We start from the raw sequence: 22,360 nt of genomic DNA, 5'->3' as shown, positions 1-22,360 counted from the left end.
AGGGGGCTCAGGTGTGCACATGGCTGCTCCGCACTCACGACCCCTCCCGTATATCCAACCAACCAACCAACAGATGAGGAGGGGGCTCAGGTGTGCACATGGCTGCTCCGCACTCACGACCCCTCCCGTATATCCAACCAACCAACAGATGAGGAGGGGGCTCCGGTGTGCACATGGCTACTCCGCACTCACGACCCCTCCCGTATATCCAACCAACCAACAGATGAGGAGGGGGCTCAGGTGTGCACATGGCTGCTCTGCACTCACGACCCCTCCCGTATATCCAACCAACCAACAGATGAGGAGGGGGCTCAGGTGTGCACATGGCTGCTCTGCACTCACGACCCCTCCCGTATATCCAACCAACCAACAGATGAGGAGGGGGCTCAGGTGTGCACATGGCTGCTCCGCACTCACGACCCCTCCCGTATATCCAACCAACAGATGAGGAGGGGGCTCAGGTGTACACATGGCTGCTGCGCACTCACGACCCCTCCCATATATCCAACCAACCAACAGATGAGGAGGGGGCTCAGGTGTGCACATGGCTGCTCCGCACTCACGACCCCTCCCGTATATCCAACCAACCAACAGATGAGGAGGGGGCTCAGGTGTGCACATGGCTGCTCCGCACTCACGACCCCTCCCGTATATCCAACCAACCAACAGATGAGGAGGGGGCTCAGGTGTGCACATGGCTGCTCCGCACTCACGACCCCTCCCGTATATCCAACCAACCAACCAACAGATGAGGAGGGGGCTCAGGTGTGCACATGGCTGCTCCGCACTCACGACCCCTCCCGTATATCCAACCAACCAACCAACAGATGAGGAGGGGGCTCAGGTGTGCACATGGCTGCTCTGCACTCACGACCCCTCCCGTATATCCAACCAACCAACAGATGAGGAGGGGGCTCAGGTGTGCACATGGCTACTCCGCACTCATGACCCCTCCCGTATATCCAACCAACCAACAGATGAGGAGGGGGCTCAGGTGTGCACATGGCTGCTCTGCACTCACGACCCCTCCCGTATATCCAACCAACCAACAGATGAGGAGGGGGCTCAGGTGTGCACATGGCTGCTCCGCACTCACGACCCCTCCCGTATATCCAACCAACCAACAGATGAGGAGGGGGCTCAGGTGTGCACATGGCTGCTCTGCACTCACGACCCCTCCCGTATATCCAACCAACCAACAGATGAGGAGGGGGCTCAGGTGTGCACATGGCTACTCCGCACTCACGACCCCTCCCGTATATCCAACCAACCAACAGATGAGGAGGGGGCTCAGGTGTGCACATGGCTGCTCCGCACTCACGACCCCTCCCGTATATCCAACCAACCAACAGATGAGGAGGGGGCTCAGGTGTGCACATGGCTGCTCCGCACTCACGACCCCTCCCGTATATCCAACCAACCAACAGATGAGGAGGGGGCTCAGGTGTGCACATGGCTGCTCCGCACTCACGACCCCTCCCGTATATCCAACCAACCAACAGATGAGGAGGGGGCTCAGGTGTGCACATGGCTGCTCCGCACTCACGACCCCTCCCGTATATCCAACCAACCAACCAACAGATGAGGAGGGGGCTCAGGTGTGCACATGGCTGCTCCGCACTCACGACCCCTCCCGTATATCCAACCAACCAACAGATGAGGAGGGGGCTCAGGTGTGCACATGGCTGCTCTGCACTCACGACCCCTCCCGTATATCCAACCAACCAACAGATGAGGAGGGGGCTCAGGTGTTCACATGGCTACTCCGCACTCACGACCCCTCCCGTATATCCAACCAACCAACAGATGAGGAGGGGGCTCAGGTGTGCACATGGCTACTCCGCACTCACGACCCCTCCCGTATATCCAACCAACCAACAGATGAGGAGGGGCTCAGGTGTGCACATGGCTGCTCCGCACTCACCGACCCCTCCCGTATATCTTCCCCACGCTCTGGTCACCACCGATGTTCAAGTTCTCGACCAATGAGAGAAGTTCCTTGGATACGTGCCGTAAAAAGCGAGTATTGTAACTCTCCGCTTACCAAGAATGTGGTGTCTGTAGGGGGAGAAACCTCACAGCAGAGTCGCTCACAGTAAGGGCAAAAACGCACAGAAATGCATTTAGGAAGACTGATGGAAGGAAAGTACAATGCGAGTCAAGGGGATGTCTGCTTCCTTAGGGCGTACCCGCCAGCTTCCTTAGGGCGTACTCGCCAGCTTCCTTAGGGCGTACCCGCCAGCTTCCTTAGGGCGTACTCGCCAGCTTCCTTAGGGCGTACTCGCCAGCTTCCTTAGGGCGTACTCGCCAGCTTCCTTAGGGCGTACTCGCCAGCTTTAGCCCCTCCTTGGATCCAGGCCTGTACCTCTGGGGCTTTGTGCCATGACGTCCGGTTGTTTGATCTCATGAACTCTGAGGCCTGTGATTGGTTATTTTGGTCAGGTGACAGAGAGTGAAAGTCATCGGATGGTATTTTTTTTTAGAAATTGAACAAACCCTTCAATAAAGTGCTTTTAAAGAGAATAAAATGGCAGTGGTTGGATTGGTGGCTGTGGGTGATTGCTTGGTCTTGATATATGGCCTCCATTGTTTGCCGAGACTCTTCCCTCCTCTGTCTCAGCCTTCCCATGGGGTCTCCTCTCGCTGGACCCACCGCATGTTGAGGTTGGAAATGACTGCATGATGTGTTCTTGGGGGGCCGGCACCTTCCCTTACTATTGAGACCTGCAGCATGGGGTCCTGATTGTGTCTGTGGGCAGATGAATGTGTTCTGCACTGACCTTTGCTGTCTTCTGTTTGCAGATCTTCTGGACAAGAGCCGCAGACAAGACGAGGAGATGTGGCTGCTGCAGGTGAGTGACGTCTGTCGGCATCTTCCCGTCTCTGCTGTTGGTAACTTCTTCTGGATGGAGATGGTTGGGTAACTTTGCGGAGATCATCGTGCTCCCAGAGTATTTTCTGGGTTGCTCTGACCTGTGTGTAAAGGCTGGAGGGATAATCAGCTCTGTTTGACTGAGGAACATTTTAATACTTTTCAATGTTCTGCAATTTGGGTGTAATTATTGGAGCCATTACAGCTCGGTGCCGGAGATGGGGCCGGCGTCTCTCACAAGGCGCTCTATTATACGCTTGTCTGGAGATGGCTCGGGAGGAAGTGCTTCATCTTCAGTATTTGAGGACACCCCGCTCCCTCGATTTCCGCCATACTTAAATTGCGGCACTCGAACGTCTGGCTTTTATGTGGACGATCTGCTGCTTTCAATGATCCATGCTGACCACAGAGATTAGAAGAAAGTTTTCTCACGCAGTCTGGATGGCTTCTTAGTCTGGTATTTGTAATCCAGAAGTTTTCAATCACTGACAGCAAGCAGAGAAAATGGCGAGGAAGTGAAACAAAGCAATTGAGGGTTGCAGAACTGTATGGAGCTTCTTTTCCAGGACTCCCGGCACGAGCTGGGGCCATAATCATCTGCTGAGAACTTTTGGGTTAATTGTCCTAGTTGGTTGACATTAGGCTGCGTTCACATTGTAGCCACATTGCAGTATTTCACATAGCTGTACAAGCTTAACGGTTTTATTGTAATGTTAAATACTGCTGTAAAAGTTACTCTGCCACAACCGCACTGCGGCTGTACTGTGTGAACACAGCTTAGGTATCCTACTGCTTCCCCACAAGCTCTCAGATGATTTCGACTGTCCTGCGGAAGATTGTGACGCCCGGACACGGCCGTGCCGGTATAGTGTAATGCTGCGGAAAGACTTCCAGTTCTACAGTTAAAGACCAGGCAGGAATTATGGGAATCATGTGACTTGATGTAATGGGGGACACTTGTGCTGGACTGGATGACATTTACATTTTTTCCCCCAGGATCGAGTCGTGGATCTGGAGCGGGTGAGTTATCTGAATTGTCTCAAATAATAATTGATGCTGAGAACTTATTATGTCGCCATAGGAGAGAGTCAAAGAGCCCGTGCATCCCAGTGATGGGGGATGGTGCCGATCATATGGGGTATACATATGGGTTACAAGGGGGGTGCGTCTGCTGCCCCCACAGCCACAGTGAAGTCAGAGTGACTGTATCTTTCATCAATCTGTACCGACTGTGGGGGCACTGATGAAGATGATGGGCAGGAGGAGAGTGACGGGCAGGATGAGAATGATAAGGACAGGCAGGAGGAGAGTGACCGGCAGGATGAGAATGATAAGGACAGGCAGGAGGAGAGTGACGGGCAGGATGAGAGTGACGGGCAGGATGAGAGTGATGGGAGATGGTGCCAATAGACATATGGGGTATATGGGGCTGCGTCTGCTGTCCCCACAGCCACAGTGAAGTCAAAGTGACTGTACCTTTCATCAATCTGTACCGACTGTGGGGGAACTGGCGAAAATGACTGTCAGGACGAGATGAGGATGACGGGCAGGAGGAGAGTGACGGCAGGATGAAAATGAGAGTGATGGGCAGGATGAGAATGGCAGGCAGAATGAAAGTGATAGGCAAGATTAGAATGAAAGTGACGGGCAGGATGAGGATGACTGTCAGGATGAGCGCCACGGGCTGGATGAGAATGGCAAGCAGGATGAAAGTGATGGGCAAGATTAGAATGAAAGTGATGAGCAGGATAAGGATGGCGGGCAGGATGAGAATGAGAGTGATGGGCAGGATGAGAATGAGAGTGATGGGCAGGATGAGAATGAGAGTCACGGGCAGGATGAGAATGAGAGTGACGGGCAGGATGAGAATGAGAGTGACGGGCAGGATGAGAATGGCAGGCAGGATGAAAGTGATGGGCAAGATTAGAATGAAAGTGACAAGCTGGATGAGGATGACGGGCAGGATGAGAATGGTGAGCAGGATGAGGATGACTGGCAGGATGAGGATGAGAAGGACAGACAGGATAAGAATGACAGGCAGGATGAGAATGAGAGTGACGTGCAGGATGAAAATGGTGCGCAGAATGAGAAAGACGGGCAGGGTGAGAATGAGAGTAATGGTCAGGATCAAAAGGAGAGTGACGGGCAGGGTGAGACTGAGAGTGACGGGCAGGATGAGACTGAGAGTGACGGGCAGGATGAGACTGAGAGTGACGGGCAGGATGAGACTGAGAGTGACGGGCAGGATGAGACTGAGAGTGACGGGCAGGATGAGACTGAGAGTGACGGGCAGGATGAGACTGAGAGTGACGGGCAGGATGAGACTGAGAGTGACGGGCAGGATGAGACTGAGAGTGACGGGCAGGATGAGACTGAGAGTGACGGGCAGGATGAGACTGAGAGTGACGGGCAGGATGAGACTGAGAGTGACGGGCAGGATGAGACTGAGAGTGACGGGCAGGATGAGACTGAGAGTGACGGGCAGGATGAGAGTGACGGGCGGGATGAGACTGAGAGTGACGGGCAGGATGAGACTGAGAGTGACGGGCAGGATGAGACTGAGAGTGACGGGCAGGATGAGACTGAGAGTGACGGGCAGGATGAGACTGAGAGTGACGGGCAGGATGAGACTGAGAGTGACGGGCAGGATGAGACTGAGAGTGACGGGCAGGATGAGACTGACGGGCGGGATGAGACTGACGGGCGGGATGAGACTGAGAGTGACGGGCGGGATGAGACTGAGAGTGACGGGCGGGATGAGACTGAGAGTGACGGGCGGGATGAGACTGAGCGTGACGGGCGGGATGAGACTGAGCGTGACGGGCGGGATGAGACTGAGCGTGACGGGCGGGATGAGACTGAGCGTGACGGGCGGGATGAGACTGAGCGTGACGGGCGGGATGAGACTGAGCGTGACGGGCGGGATGAGACTGAGCGTGACGGGCGGGATGAGACTGAGCGTGACGGGCGGGATGAGACTGAGCGTGACGGGCGGGATGAGACTGAGCGTGACGGGCGGGATGAGACTGAGCGTGACGGGCGGGATGAGACTGAGCGTGACGGGCGGCATGAGACTGAGCGTGACGGGCGGCATGAGACTGAGCGTGACGGGCGGCATGAGACTGAGCGTGACGGGCGGGATGAGACTGAGCGTGACGGGCGGGATGAGACTGAGAGTGACGGGCGGGATGAGACTGAGAGTGACGGGCGGGATGAGACTGAGCGTGACGGGCGGGATGAGACTGAGCGTGACGGGCGGGATGAGACTGAGCGTGACGGGCGGGATGAGACTGAGCGTGACGGGCGGGATGAGACTGAGCGTGACGGGCGGGATGAGACTGAGCGTGACGGGCGGGATGAGACTGAGCGTGACGGGCGGGATGAGACTGAGCGTGACGGGCAGGATGAGACTGAGAGTGACGGGCAGGATGAGACTGAGAGTGACGGGCAGGATGAGACTGAGAGTGACGGGCAGGATGAGACTGAGAGTGACGGGCAGGATGAGACTGAGAGTGACGGGCAGGATGAGACTGAGAGTGACGGGCAGGATGAGACTGAGAGTGACGGGCAGGATGAGACTGAGAGTGACGGGCAGGATGAGACTGAGAGTGACGGGCAGGATGAGAGTGATGGGCGGGATGAGACTGAGAGTGACGGGCAGGATGAGACTGAGAGTGACGGGCAGGATGAGACTGAGAGTGACGGGCAGGATGAGACTGAGAGTGACGGGCAGGATGAGACTGAGAGTGACGGGCAGGATGAGACTGAGAGTGACGGGCAGGATGAGACTGAGAGTGACGGGCAGGATGAGACTGAGACTGACGGGCAGGATGAGACTGACGGGCGGGATGAGACTGACGGGCGGGATGAGACTGAGAGTGACGGGCGGGATGAGACTGAGAGTGACGGGCGGGATGAGACTGAGCGTGACGGGCGGGATGAGACTGAGCGTGACGGGCGGGATGAGACTGAGCGTGACGGGCGGGATGAGACTGAGCGTGACGGGCGGGATGAGACTGAGCGTGACGGGCGGGATGAGACTGAGCGTGACGGGCGGGATGAGACTGAGCGTGACGGGCGGGATGAGACTGAGCGTGACGGGCGGGATGAGACTGAGCGTGACGGGCGGGATGAGACTGAGCGTGACGGGCGGGATGAGACTGAGCGTGACGGGCGGGATGAGACTGAGCGTGACGGGCGGGATGAGACTGAGCGTGACGGGCGGCATGAGACTGAGCGTGACGGGCGGGATGAGACTGAGCGTGACGGGCGGGATGAGACTGAGCGTGACGGGCGGGATGAGACTGAGAGTGACGGGCGGGATGAGACTGAGAGTGACGGGCGGGATGAGACTGAGAGTGACGGGCGGGATGAGACTGAGCGTGACGGGCGGGATGAGACTGAGCGTGACGGGCGGGATGAGACTGAGCGTGACGGGCGGGATGAGACTGAGCGTGACGGGCGGGATGAGACTGAGCGTGACGGGCGGGATGAGACTGAGCGTGACGGGCGGGATGAGACTGAGCGTGACGGGCGGGATGAGACTGAGCGTGACGGGCGGGATGAGACTGAGCGAGACGGGCAGGATGAGACTGAGAGTGACGGGCAGGATGAGACTGAGAGTGACGGGCAGGATGAGACTGAGAGTGACGGGCAGGATGAGACTGCCTCTCAGTAATATATTCAGACACATTTTATATATTAATTGTAGTTCCCCTTTAGCAGTAATGGCCTGCACACATTTCCTGAATAATATCACTTGTGACTTCTGGTGTTTTCACGCCAATCCCGGCAGCTACTATTAAATAGGGCAGAGCAGGAAGTTTTGTGGCGTCTTCCTCCAGCATTTGACTGGAGTAGGTTTCTGGTGCAGGCGCACTCCAATTAAGAGATGCCCTAAATCATTAAGTGGTGCATCATAATCCAGCGAGCCCCGCGAGCACAGCCTGCGTCTCCTGACTCGGCCTCTATAGGATTGTAACAGTGGGGAGTTTGCCTCTTCAGTACGGGGCCATTTTGGGTCTTTAGGATGAAGCTTTTTTTTTTTTCACTTTCGCCTGCCTCATTCTTGGAGCTATATTTTACTTTTCTTTTCCTTTGTATCAATGTGCCAGGGCTTTTCCTGGATGAATTGTATCGGTCAGTGGCACCATTTTGGGGTACATTAACTCTTTATTGGAAGAAAAAAAGCAGTTCTGCCATTTTTATTTTAAATTTGACGCTGTTCGTGGTGCTGCATGAATAAAGTTTCATAGTTTTATAGTTTTTAAGGTTGAAAGTCATCATAAGTCCATCAAGCTCACCCTATAGCCTAAGCCAGAGCTGGGCAAAGTGCAGCTCGCGGGCCACATCCGGCCCTCCGGCTGTTCCAGTCCGGCCCGCAGACCTACACAGCCAAGGGGCTGATAACAGTGCCCTTCCCTGCCCGCACACTGTCACCGCTGTCTCCATCCGCGGTGAATGCAATGGTGGAGGAGGGGTCTCCGCCCCCCTCTTCCACCAATCAGCGTCAGAAACAGCTGACGCAATGACGTCATGTCAGCGCATCACATTCGAGCAGACTCGGCAGAGGCAGAGCATCGGGGGAACGGAGCACGGTAAATATGTGGTGGTCTTTATGTGTATGGGATGTTTGGCTGCAGACTGGGGGGGCTCTCATGCTGGACACTGGGGGGAATCTCATTCTTAGCCCTTAGGGGGTTCTCATGCTGGACACTGGGGGGGCTCTCATGCTGTATATGGGGAGGCTGTGTGGGGCTCATGCTGTATATAGGGGGGCTGTGTGGGGCTCATGCTGTATATAGGGGGCTGTGTGGAGGCTCATGCTGTATATAGGGAGGCTGTGTGGGGCTCATGCTGTATATAAGGGGGCTGTGTGGGGCTCATGCTGTATATAAGGGGGCTGTGTGGGGCTCATGCTGTATATAGGGAGGCTGTGTGGGGCTCATGCTGTATATAGGGAGGCTGTATGGGGCTCATGCTGTATATAGGGAGGCTGTGTGGGGCTCATGCTGTATATAGGGAGGCTGTGTGGGGCTAATGCTGTATATAGGAGGCTGTGTGGGGCTCATGCTGTATATAGGAGGCTGTGTGGGGCTCATGCTGTATATAGGGGGGCTGTGTGGGGATCATGCTGTATATAGGGGGGCTGTGTGGGGCTCATGCTGTATATAGGGAGGCTGTGTGGGGCTCATGCTGTATATAGGGGGCTGTGTGGGGCTCATGCTATATATAGGGGGATGTGTGGGGCTCATGCTGTATATAATGAGGCTGTGCGGGGCTCATGCTGTATATAGGGATGTTGTGTGGGGCTCATGCTGTATATAGGAGGCTGTGTGGGGCTCATGCTGTATATAGGAGGCTGTGTGGGGCTCATGCTGTATATAGGAGGCTGTGTGGGGCTCATGCTGTATATAGGGGGGCTGTGTGGGGCTCATGCTGTATATAGGGGGGCTGTGTGGGGCTCATGCTGTATATGGGGGGCTGTGTGGGGCTCATGCTGTATATGGGGGGGCTGTGTGGGGCTCATGCTGTATATAGGAGGGCTGTGTGGGGCTCATGCTGTATATAGGGGGCTGTGTGGGCCTCATGCTGTATATAATGAGGCTGTGCGGGGCTCATGCTGTATATAGGGGGCTGTTTGGGGCTCATGCTCTATATAGGGGGGCTGTGTGGGGCTCATGCTGTATATAGGAGGCTGTGCGGGGCTCATGCTGTATATAGGGAGGCTGTGTGGGGCTCATGATGTATATAGGGAGGCTGTGTGGGGCTCATGCTGTATATGGGGAGGCTGTGTGGGGCTCATGCTGTATATGGGGGGGCTGTGTGGGGCTCATGCTGTATATGGGGGAGCTGTGTGGGGCTCATGCTGTATATGGTGGGCTGTGTGGGGCTCATGCTGTATATAGGGGGCTGTGTGGGGCTCATGCTGTATATAATGAGGCTGTGCGGGGCTCATGCTGTATATAGGGGGCTGTGTGGGGCTCATGCTGTATATAGGAGGCTGTGTGGGGCTCATGCTGTATATAGGAGGCTGTGTGGGGCTCATGCTGTATATAGGAGGCTGTGCGGGGCTCATGCTGTATATAGGAGGCTGTGCGGGGCTCATGCTGTATATAGGGAGACTGTGTGGGGCTCATGATGTATATAGGGAGACTGTGTGGGGCTCATGATGTATATGGGGGGGCTGTGTGGGGCTCATGCTGTATATGGGGGAGCTGTGTGGGGCTCATGCTGTATATAGGGGCTGTGTGGGGCTCATGCTGTATATAGGGGGGCTGTGTGGGGCTCATGCTGTATATAGGAGGCTGTGTGGTGGTTCATGCTGTATATAGGAGGCTGTGCGGGGCTCATGCTGTATATAGGGAGGCTGTGTGGGGCTCATGATGTATATAGGGAGGCTGTGTGGGGCTCATGCTGTATATGGGGGAGCTATGGGGGGCGGTGTGGGGCTCATGCTGTATATAGTGGCTGTGTGGGGCTCATGCTGTATATAATGAGGCTGTGTGGGGCTCATGCTGTATATAGGGGGCTGTGTGGGGCTCATGCTGTATATAGGGGGCTGTGCGGGGCTCATGCTGTATATAGGGAGGCTGTGTGGGGCTCGTGCTGTATATGGGGAGGCTGTGTGGGGCTCATGCTGTATATAGGGAGGCTGTGTGGGGCTCATGATGTATATAGGGAGGCTGTGTGGGGCTCATTCTGTATATAGGTGGGCTGTGTGGGGCTCATGCTGTATATAGGGAGGCTGTGTGGGTCTCATGATGTATATAGGGGGCTGTGTGGGGCTCCTGCTGTATATAGGGGGGCTGTGTGGGGCTCATGCTGTATATAGGAGGCTGTGTGGTGGTTCATGCTGTATATAGGAGGCTGTGTGGGGCTCATACTGTATATAGGGAGGCTGTGTGGGGCTCATGCTGTATATGGGGAGGCTGTGTGGGGCTCATGCTGTATATAGGGAGGCTGTGTGGGGCTCATGCTGTATATAGGGAGGCTGTGTGGGGCTCATGCTGTATATGGGGAGGCTGTGTGGGGCTCATGCTGTATATAGGGGGCTGTGTGGGGCTCATGCTGTATATAGGGGGCTGTGTGGGGCTCATGCTGTATATAGGGGGCTGTGTGGGGCTCATGCTGTATATAGGGGGGCTGTGTGGGGCTCATTCTGTATATAGGGGGCTGTGTGGGGCTCATGCTGTATATAGGGGGGCTGTGTGGGGCTCATGCTGTATATAGGGGGGCTGTGTGGGGCTCATGCTGTATATAGGAGGCTGTGTGGGGCTCATGCTGTATATAGGAGGCTGTGTGGGGCTCATGCTGTATATAGGGGGGCTGTGTGGGGCTCATGCTGTATATAGGGGGCTGTGTGGGGCTCATGCTGTATATGGGGGGGCTGTGTGGGGCTCATGCTGTATATGGGGAGGCTGTGTGGGGCTCATGTTGTATATAGGGGGCTGTGTGGGGGCTCATGCTGTATATAGGGAGGCTGTGTGGGGCTCATGCTGTATATAGGGGGCTGTGTGGGGGCTCATGCTGTATATAGGGGGGCTGTGTGGGGCTCATGCTGTATATAGGGGGGCTGTGTGGGGCTCATTCTGTATATAGGGGGGCTGTGTGGGGCTCATGCTGTATATAGGGGGCTGTGTGGGGCTCATGCTGTATATGGGGAGGCTGTGTGGGGCTCATGCTGTATATAGGGAGGCTGTGTGGGGCTCTTGCTGTATATAGGACGCTGTGTGGGGCTCATGCTGTATATGGGGAGGCTGTGTGGGGCTCATGCTGTATATAGGGAGGCTGTGTGGGGCTCATGCTGTATATAGGGGGGCTGTGTGGGGCTCATGCTGTATATGGGGAGGCTGTGTGGGGCTCATGTTGTATATAGGGGGCTGTGTGGGGGCTCATGCTGTATATAGGGAGGCTGTGTGGGGCTCATGCTGTATATAGGGGGCTGTGTGGGGGCTCATGCTGTATATAGGGGTGCTGTGTGGGGCTCATGCTGTATATAGGGGGCTGTGTGGGGCTCATTCTGTATATAGGGGGGCTGTGTGGGGCTCATGCTGTATATGGGGGGGCTGTGTGGGGCTCATGCTGTATATGGGGGGGCTGTGTGGGGCTCATGCTGTATATGGGGAGGCTGTGTGGGGCTCATGCTGTATATAGGGGGCTGTGTGGGGGCTCATGCTGTATATAGGGAGGCTGTGTGGGGCTCTTGCTGTATATAGGACGCTGTGTGGGGCTCATGCTGTATATGGGGAGGCTGTGTGGGGCTCATGCTGTATATAGGGAGGCTGTGTGGGGCTCATGCTGTATATAGGGGGGCTGTGTGGGGCTCATGCTGTATATGGGGAGGCTGTGTGGGGCTCATGCTGTATATAGGAGGCTGTGTGGGGCTCATGCTGTATATAGGGGGGCTGTGTGGGGCTCATGCTGTATATAGGGGGCTGTGTGGGGCTCATGCTGTATATAGGGGGGCTGTGTGGGGCTCATGCTGTATATAGGGGGCTGTGTGGGGCTCATGCTGTATATAGGAGGCTGTGTGGTGGTTCATGCTGTATATAGGAGGCTGTGTGGGGCTCATGCTGTATATAGGGGGCTGTGTGGGGCTCATGCTGCATATAGGGGGCTGTGTGGGGCTCATGCTGCATATAGGGGGCTGTGTGGGGCTCATGCTGTATATAGGAGGGCTGTGTGGGGCTCATGCTGTATATAGGGGGGCTGTGTGGGGCTCATGCTGTATATAGGGAGGCTGTGTGGTTCATGCTGTATATAGGGGGCTGTGTGGTGGTTCATGCTGTATATAGGAGGCTGTGTGGGGCTCATGCTGTATATAGGGGGCTGTGTGGGGCTCATGCTGTATATAGGGGGCTGTGTGGGGCTCATGCTGCATATAGGGGGCTGTGTGGGGCTCATGCTGTATGTAGGAGGGCTGTGTGGGGCTCATGCTGTATATAGGGGGGCTGTGTGGGGCTCATGCTGTATATAGGTAGGCTGTGTGGTTCATGCTGTACATAGGGGGCTGTGTGGTGGTTCATGCTGTATATAGGGGGGCTGTGTGGGGCTCATTCTGTATATAGGGGGGCTGTGTGGGGCTCATGCTGTATATGGGGGGGCTGTGTGGGGCTCATGCTGTATATGGGGGGGCTGTGTGGGGCTCATGCTGTATATGGGGAGGCTGTGTGGGGCTCATGCTGTATATAGGGGGCTGTGTGGGGGCTCATGCTGTATATAGGGAGGCTGTGTGGGGCTCTTGCTGTATATAGGACGCTGTGTGGGGCTCATGCTGTATATGGGGAGGCTGTGTGGGGCTCATGCTGTATATAGGGAGGCTGTGTGGGGCTCATGCTGTATATGGGGGGGCTGTGTGGGGCTCATGCTGTATATGGGGAGGCTGTGTGGGGCTCATGCTGTATATAGGGGGCTGTGTGGGGGCTCATGCTGTATATAGGGAGGCTGTGTGGGGCTCTTGCTGTATATAGGACGCTGTGTGGGGCTCATGCTGTATATGGGGAGGCTGTGTGGGGCTCATGCTGTATATAGGGAGGCTGTGTGGGGCTCATGCTGTATATAGGGGGGCTGTGTGGGGCTCATGCTGTATATGGGGAGGCTATGTGGGGCTCATGCTGTATATAGGAGGCTGTGTGGGGCTCATGCTGTATATAGGGGGGCTGTGTGGGGCTCATGCTGTATATAGGGGGCTGTGTGGGGCTCATGCTGTATATAGGGGGGCTGTGTGGGGCTCATGCTGTATATAGGGGGCTGTGTGGGGCTCATGCTGTATATAGGAGGCTGTGTGGTGGTTCATGCTGTATATAGGAGGCTGTGTGGGGCTCATGCTGTATATAGGGGGCTGTGTGGGGCTCATGCTGCATATAGGGGGCTGTGTGGGGCTCATGCTGCATATAGGGGGCTGTGTGGGGCTCATGCTGTATATAGGAGGGCTGTGTGGGGCTCATGCTGTATATAGGGGGGCTGTGTGGGGCTCATGCTGTATATAGGGAGGCTGTGTGGTTCATGCTGTATATAGGGGGCTGTGTGGTGGTTCATGCTGTATATAGGGGGGCTGTGTGGGGCTCATTCTGTATATAGGGGGGCTGTGTGGGGCTCATGCTGTATATGGGGGGGCTGTGTGGGGCTCATGCTGTATATGGGGGGGCTGTGTGGGGCTCATGCTGTATATGGGGAGGCTGTGTGGGGCTCATGCTGTATATAGGGGGCTGTGTGGGGGCTCATGCTGTATATAGGGAGGCTGTGTGGGGCTCTTGCTGTATATAGGACGCTGTGTGGGGCTCATGCTGTATATGGGGAGGCTGTGTGGGGCTCATGCTGTATATAGGGGGGCTGTGTGGGGCTCATGCTGTATATGGGGAGGCTGTGTGGGGCTCATGCTGTATATAGGAGGCTGTGTGGGGCTCATGCTGTATATAGGGGGGCTGTGTGGGGCTCATGCTGTATATAGGGGGCTGTGTGGGGCTCATGCTGTATATAGGGGGGCTGTGTGGGGCTCATGCTGTATATAGGAGGCTGTGTGGTGGTTCATGCTGTATATAGGAGGCTGTGTGGGGCTCATGCTGTATATAGGGGGCTGTGTGGGGCTCATGCTGCATATAGGGGGCTGTGTGGGGCTCATGCTGCATATAGGGGGCTGTGTGGGGCTCATGCTGCATATAGGAGGGCTGTGTGGGGCTCATGCTGTATATAGGGGGGCTGTGTGGGGCTCATGCTGTATATAGGGAGGCTGTGTGGTTCATGCTGTATATAGGGGGCTGTGTGGTGGTTCATGCTGTATATAGGAGGCTGTGTGGGGCTCATGCTGTATATAGGGGGCTGTGTGGGGCTCATGCTGTATATAGGGGGCTGTGTGGGGCTCATGCTGCATATAGGGGGCTGTGTGGGGCTCATGCTGTATATAGGAGGGCTGTGTGGGGCTCATGCTGTATATAGGGGGGCTGTGTGGGGCTCATGCTGTATATAGGGAGGCTGTGTGGTTCATGCTGTATATAGGGGGCTGTGTGGTGGTTCATGCTGTATATAGGGGGGCTGTGTGGGGCTCATGCTGTATATAGGAGGCTGTGTGGGGCTCATGCTGTATATAGGAGGCTGTGTGGGGCTCATGCTGTATATAGGAGGCTGTGTGGGGCTCATGCTGTATATAGGAGGCTGTGTGGGGCTAATGCTGTATATAGGGAGGCTGTGTGGGGCTCATGCTGTATATAGGGAGGCTGTGTGGGGCTCATGCTGTATATAGGGGGGCTGTGTGGGGCTCATGCTGTATATAGGGAGGCTGTGTGGTTCATGCTGTATATAGGGGGCTGTGTGGTGGTTCATGCTGTATATAGGGGGGCTGTGTGGGGCTCATGCTGTATATAGGAGGCTGTGTGGGGCTCATGCTGTATATAGGAGGCTGTGTGGGGCTAATGCTGTATATAGGGGGCTGTGTGGGGCTCATGCTGCATATAGGGGGCTGTGTGGGGCTCATGCTGTATATAGGAGGGCTGTGTGGGGCTCATGCTGTATATAGGGGGGCTGTGTGGGGCTCATGCTGTATATAGGGAGGCTGTGTGGTTCATGCTGTATATAGGGGGCTGTGTGGTGGTTCATGCTGTATATAGGGGGGCTGTGTGGGGCTCATGCTGTATATAGGAGGCTGTGTGGGGCTCATGCTGTATATAGGAGGCTGTGTGGGGCTCATGCTGTATATAGGAGGCTGTGTGGGGCTCATGCTGTATATAGGAGGCTGTGTGGGGCTCATGCTGTATATAGGGAGGCTGTGTGGGGCTCATGCTGTATATAGGGAGGCTGTGTGGGGCTCATGCTGTATATAGGGGGGCTGTGTGGGGCTCATGCTGTATATAGGGAGGCTGTGTGGTTCATGCTGTATATAGGGGGCTGTGTGGTGGTTCATGCTGTATATAGGTGGGCTGTGTGGGGCTCATGCTGTATATAGGAGGCTGTGTGGGGCTCATGCTGTATATAGGAGGCTGTGTGGGGCTAATGCTGTATATAGGGAGGCTGTGTGGGGCTCATGCTGTATATAGGGGGGCTGTGTGGGGCTCATGCTGTATATAGGGGGCTGTGTGGGGCTCATGCTGTATATAGGAGGCTGTGTGGTGGTTCATGCTGTATATAGGAGGCTGTGTGGGGCTCATGCTTTATATAGGAGGCTGTGGGGCTCATGCTGTATATAGGAGGCTGTGTAGGGCTCATGCTGTATATAGGAGGCTGTGTGGTGGTTCATGCTGTATATAGGAGGCTGTGTGGGGCTCATGCTGTATATGGGGAGGCTGTGTGGTGGTTCATGCTGTATATAGGGAGGCTGTGTGGGGCTCATGCTGTATATAGGGAGGCTGTGTGGGGCTCATGCTGTATATAGGGAGGCTGTGTGGGGCTCATGCTGTATATAGGGAGGCTGTGTGGGGCTCATGCTGTATATAGGGAGGCTGTGTGGGGCTCGTGCTGTATATAGGGGGGCTGTGTGGGGCTCATGCTGTATATAGGGAGGCTGTGTGGTGGTTCATGCTTTATATGGGGAGGCTGTGTGGGGCTCATGCTGTATATAGGAGGCTGTGTGAGGCTTATGCTGTATATAGGAGGCTGTGTGGGGCTCATGCTGTATATAGGGGGGCTGTGTGGGGCTCATGCTGTATATGGGGGGGCTGTGTGGGGGCTCATGCTGTATATAGGAGGCTGTGTGGGGCTCATGCTGTATATAGGGGGGCTGTGTGGGGCTCATGCTGTATATAGGAGGCTGTGTGGTGGTTCATGCTGTATATAGGGGGGCTGTGTGGTGGTTCATGCTGTATATAGGGGGGCTGTGTGGTGGTTCATGCTGTATATAGGGGGGCTGTGTGGGGCTCATGCTGTATATAGGAGGTTGTGTGGTGGTTCATGCTGTATATAGGGGGGCTGTGTGGGGCTCATGCTGTATATAGGAGGCTGTGTGGGGCTCATGCTGTATATGGGGAGGCTGTGGGGCTCATGCTGTATATAGGAGGCTGTGTGGTGGTTCATGCTGTATATAGGAGGCTGTGTGGGGCTCATGCTGTATATAGGGAGGCTGTGTGGGGCTCATGCTGTATATAGGAGGCTGTGTGGGGCTCATGCTGTATATAGGAGGCTGTGTGGTGGTTCATGCTGTATATAGGGGGGCTGTGTGGTGGTTCATGCTGTATATAGGGGGGCTGTGTGGGGCTCATGCTGTATATAGGGGGGGTGTGTGGGGCTCATGCTGTATATAGGGAGGCTGTGTGGGGCTCATGCTGTATATGAGGGGGCTGTGTGGGGCTCATGATGTATATAGGGAGGCTGTGTGGGGCTCATGCTGTATATAGGGGGATGTCAGCACACTTACTTCTGCTCTATATTAAGTGATACAATTAATGTTAGTATAATCATTAATAATATAATAATTAGAATTAATATGTGAATGTTAGTATTGAGCAGATTTAGTTTCAGCCTGTTGGTTCGGCCTCCACAACAGTTATGGTCTCTCATGTGTCGGGAAAATGAATTGCCCTCTCCTGGCCTAACCTGTAGATCCAGGGGAAGTAAAAGCCCCCCCAAGGCCGATGCCACCTTCCCCATATTAGGGGAAACCTTCCTTCTGACTCCACATACGCCGATCAGAAGCGGTCCCCGGATCAGTGTCAGAGTGTTCATTTGTTGGGTCAGTCCGAGTATGGCGGTCCCCGGATCAGTGTCAGAGTGTTCATTTGTTGGGTCAGTCCGAGTATGGCAGTCCCCGGATCAGTGTCAGAGTGTTCATTTGTTGGGTCAGTCCGAGTATGGCGGTCCCCGGATCAGTGTCAGAGTGTTCATTTGTTGGGTCAGTCCGAGTATGGCAGTCCCCGGATCAGTGTCAGAGTGTTCATTTGTTGGGTCAGGGCGAGTATGGCGGTCCCCGGATCAGTGTCAGAGTGTTCATTTGTTGGGTCAGTCCGAGTATGGCTGTCCCCGGATCAGTGTCAGAGTGTTCATTTGTTGGGTCAGTCCGAGTATAGCTGTCCCCGGATCAGTGTCAGAGTGTTCATTTGTTGGGTCAGTCCGAGTATGGCGGTCCCCGGATCAGTGTCAGAGTGTTCATTTGTTGGGTCAGTCCGAGTATGGCAGTCCCCGGATCAGTGTCGGAGTGTTCATTTGTTGGGTCAGGGCGAGTATGGCGGTCCCCGGATCAGTGTCAGAGTGTTCATTTGTTGGGTCAGTCCGAGTATGGCTGTCCCCGGATCAGTGTCAGAGTGTTCATTTGTTGGGTCAGTCCGAGTATGGCGGTCCCCGGATCAGTGTCAGAGTGTTCATTTGTGGGTCAGGGCGAGTATGGCAGTCCCCGGATCAGTGTCAGAGTGTTCATTTGTTGGGTCAGGGCGAGTATGGCGGTCCCCGGATCAGTGTCAGAGTGTTCATTTGTTGGGTCAGTCCGAGTATGGCAGTCCCCGGATCAGTGTCAGAGTGTTCATTTGTTGGGTCAGTCCGAGTATGGCAGTCCCCGGATCAGTGTCAGAGTGTTCATTTGTTGGGTCAGGGCGAGTATGGCGGTCCCCGGATCAGTGTCAGAGTGTTCATTTGTTGGGTCAGTCCGAGTATGGCTGTCCCCGGATCAGTGTCAGAGTGTTCATTTGTTGGGTCAGTCCGAGTATGGCGGTCCCCGGATCAGTGTCAGAGTGTTCATTTGTTGGGTCAGGGCGAGTATGGCGGTCCCCGGATCAGTGTCAGAGTGTTCATTTGTTGGGTCAGTCCGAGTATGGCTGTCCCCGGATCAGTGTCAGAGTGTTCATTTGTTGGGTCAGTCCGAGTATGGCGGTCCCCGGATCAGTGTCAGAGTGTTCATTTGTGGGTCAGGGCGAGTATGGCAGTCCCCGGATCAGTGTCAGAGTGTTCATTTGTTGGGTCAGGGCGAGTATGGCAGTCCCCGGATCAGTGTCAGAGTGTTCATTTGTGGGTCAGGGCGAGTATGGCAGTCCCCGGATCAGTGTCAGAGTGTTCATTTGTTGGGTCAGTCCGAGTATGGCGGTCCCCGGATCAGTGTCAGAGTGTTCATTTGTTGGGTCAGTCCGAGTATGGCAGTCCCCGGATCAGTGTCAGAGTGTTCATTTGTTGGGTCAGTCCGAGTATGGCAGTCCCCGGATCAGTGTCAGTGTTCATTTGTTGGGTCAGGGCGAGTATGGCGGTCCCCGGATCAGTGTCAGAGTGTTCATTTGTTGGGTCAGGGCGAGTATGGCGGTCCCCGGATCAGTGTCAGAGTGTTCATTTGTTGGGTCAGTCCGAGTATGGCGGTCCCCGGATCAGTGTCAGAGTGTTCATTTGTTGGGTCAGTCCGAGTATGGCGGTCCCCGGATCAGTGTCAGAGTGTTCATTTGTTGGGTCAGTCCGAGTATGGCGGTCCCCGGATCAGTGTCAGAGTGTTCATTTGTTGGGTCAGTCCGAGTATGGCGGTCCCCGGATCAGTGTCAGAGTGTTCATTTGTTGGGTCAGTCCGAGTATGGCGGTCCCCGGATCAGTGTCAGAGTGTTCATTTGTTGGGTCAGGGCGAGTATGGCGGTCCCCGGATCAGTGTCAGAGTGTTCATTTGTTGGGTCAGTCCGAGTATGGCTGTCCCCGGATCAGTGTCAGAGTGTTCATTTGTTGGGTCAGGGCGAGTATGGCGGTCCCCTTATCAGTGTCAGAGTGTTCATTTGTTGGGTCAGTCCGAGTATGGCTGTCCCCGGATCAGTGTCAGAGTGTTCATTTGTTGGGTCAGTCCGAGTATGGCGGTCCCCGGATCAGTGTCAGAGTGTTCATTTGTTGGGTCAGTCCGAGTATGGCAGTCCCCGGATCAGTGTCAGAGTGTTCATTTGTTGGGTCAGTCCGAGTATGGCGACACTTACACAGTTCCATGTATTTTCTTGAAGCTTTGTATAATAAGCCCCTCTGTTCTCGTGTTGCCATATTGTGGGCCATCACTGACTTTTCTGCCCGATGTCCTTTTCGTTAATGCTCATATTCCGGTAGCCAGAACGGCTTCATTTTCATGGTTACAGCTCTGAGGTTATTTTTTGCAGAATAAGTTGCAGTTCTCTTCGTACTAGTTTGGGTCACTTGCAACTTTCCCCTGCACTTTTTATTTCTTACTTTGTGAAGTAGGATGAAAAAAACGAAATAAAAATATCTGTGCGGTGTTTGTCTTGTTCTTCTCTTTCAGTTCGCTGTTTGGTATAAATGATGGAATAGTTTTATACTAGACATTGTTATGGACGGGGTGATATGAAATATGTTCCCCCCCCCCCCCCCAAAATAAACCGTATTAAAATGGGAGTTTTGAAGATGTGTGGTCCGACAGCGAGAGCTGTCCCCTCGGTCACACTCCTGACATGCTGCGGTCACTATTGTAAATAGCGGCAATCATGGCCATTGGAGCGAGCGCCCCGCTGTATGTAACAGCGACTCCCGCTACAGGTGCTCCCGCTCCTGTACTCTGTCCCTACCACATACAGGCACCTTGTGGGGCGAGGAGAGGTTATTGTACTGAGCAATGCAAAGCAAGCTCTTCTTAAGCGGATCATTAGTTTTAGTTGTTATAGTTTGATGTAAAGAGTCTGAAAGTAACCATGTTATTATTCCCCTAAATGAAAGCCATTCTGTCTGCAGCCATATATACAGAGAGCTCCACCTAGTGGTGGCTGCAAACAGAACCTTATGTATCTGTGTATACAGGGAGCTCCTCCTAGTGGTGACTGCAGACAGAATCTTATCATGTATCTCTGTATACAGGGAGCTCCCCCTAGTGGTGACTGCAGACAGAATCTTATCATGTATCTCTGTATACAGGGAGCTCCCCCTAGTGGTGACTGCAGACAGGATCTTATCATGTATCTCTGTATACAGGGAGCTCCCCCTAGTGGTGGCTGCAGACAGAATCTTATCATGTATCTGTGTATACAGGGAGCTCCCTCTAGTGGTGACTGCAGACAGAATCTTATCATGTATCTCTGTATACAGGGAGCTCCCCCTAGTGGTGACTGCAGACAGAATCTTATCACGTATCTCTGTATACAGGGAGCTCCCCCTAGTGGTGGCTGCAGACAGGATCTTATCATGTATCTCTGCATACAGGTAGCTCCCATTAGTGGTGGCTGCAGACAGAATCTTATCATGTATCTCTGTATACAGGGAGCTCCCCCTAGTGGAGGCTGCAGACAGGATCTCATCATGTATCTCTGTATACAGGGAGCTCCCCCTAGTGGTGGCTGCAGGCAGAATCTTATTATGTATCTCTGTATACAGGGAGCTCCCCCTAGTGGTGGCTGCAGACAGAATCTTATCATGTATCTCTGTATACAGGGAGCTCCCCTAGTGGTGACTGCAGGCAGAATCTTATCATGTATCTCTGTATACAGGGAGCTCCCCCTAGTGGTGACTGCAGACAAGATCTTATCATGTATCTCTGTATACAGGGAGCTCCCCCTAGTGGTGGCTGCAGACAGAATCTTATCATGTATCTCTGGATACAGGGAGCTCCCCCTAGTGGTGGCTGCAGACAGAATCTTATCATGTGTCTCTGTATACAGGGAGATCCCCCTAGTGGTGGCTGCAGACAGAATCTTATCATGTATCTCTGTATACAGGGAGCTCCCCCTAGTGGTGGCTGCAGACAGAATCTTATCATGTGTCTCTGTATACAGGGAGCTCCCACTAGTGGTGGCTGCAGGCAGAATCTTATCATGTATCTCTGTATACAGGGAGCTCCCCCTAGTGGAGGCTGCAGACAGGATCCTATCATGTATCTCTGTATACAGGGAGCTCCCCCTAGTGGTGGCTGCAGGCAGAATCTTATCATGTATCTCTGTATACAGGGAGCTCCCCCTAGTGGAGGCTGCAGACAGGATCCTATCATGTATCTCTGTATACAGGGAGCTCCCCCTAGTGGTGGCTGCAGACAGGATCTTATCATGTATCTCTGTATACAGGGAGCTCCCCCTAGTGGTGGCTGCAGGCAGGATCTCATGTATGCCGATCTATACTGGGAGTATATTTGGAATTCTGTGTCTGAAGACTTTATCTTTTACCAATTTAAACATTTTTTCTGTAATGAAGAACAATAAATTGTGGCGTAATTCAGTATAGAAAATACCTGTGCATGAGACAGATGAAAGCTGCAGGTGTGACCTGCGCGGTGCGGTACTTCCAGGGCTGGTGCCTGCTGCCTCCTCTGAGGTTCTCCGTCCCGTCTCTGCCAGTTACTGTGACTCATGGACAATTACTGTGATTAGCCGGTGGCACAATTATGTTCTCACGAGCCGGATCCTAGCAGTGAGATTTGTTGATGTTTCCACTCTGCACCTGTGTTCCTGGACTTGTAATCGGCGGTGATTTGTACAGCGGTGGCCGGGAGCTGACACACGGCGGTTCTGTAGAAGAGCTGTCCCATCGTCTGTAGGGCAGCACCTTCCTTCACTTCTGGACTTCTCACTTTCCCAGTTTGTTTTCTCCCCGGATGACAGTGATAATTCACTGACTATTGCA

The 22,360-nt window shown here is 54.3% G+C and overlaps 1 protein-coding gene across 4 annotated transcripts in view; it reads left to right on the top strand.

Annotated features, from left to right (window-relative positions):
* The window catches only part of CEP128 (centrosomal protein 128), a 331,982-nt gene that overhangs the window by 230,936 nt on the left and 78,686 nt on the right, over positions 1 to 22,360 (top strand). For 3 of the 4 annotated variants that reach the window (XM_073638150.1, XM_073638149.1, XM_073638152.1), the window contains 2 exons: positions 2,803 to 2,852; positions 3,869 to 3,892. In XM_073638150.1, coding sequence (XP_073494251.1) covers positions 2,803 to 2,852; positions 3,869 to 3,892 — 74 coding nt within the window. The remainder of the gene's footprint in view (positions 1 to 2,802; positions 2,853 to 3,868; positions 3,893 to 22,360) is intronic. The other variant, XM_073638151.1, reaches the window with a different exon arrangement.

This window comes from Phyllobates terribilis, unplaced genomic scaffold, assembly GCF_046119375.1.
Source record: "Phyllobates terribilis strain yellow unplaced genomic scaffold, ASM4611937v1 Scaffold_7__3_contigs__length_470593459, whole genome shotgun sequence".
In the NCBI taxonomy this organism is placed as follows: Eukaryota; Metazoa; Chordata; class Amphibia; order Anura; family Dendrobatidae; genus Phyllobates; species Phyllobates terribilis.
Note: the sequence above shows the minus strand (reverse complement) of the source record. Positions and strands in the feature narration are given on the sequence as shown.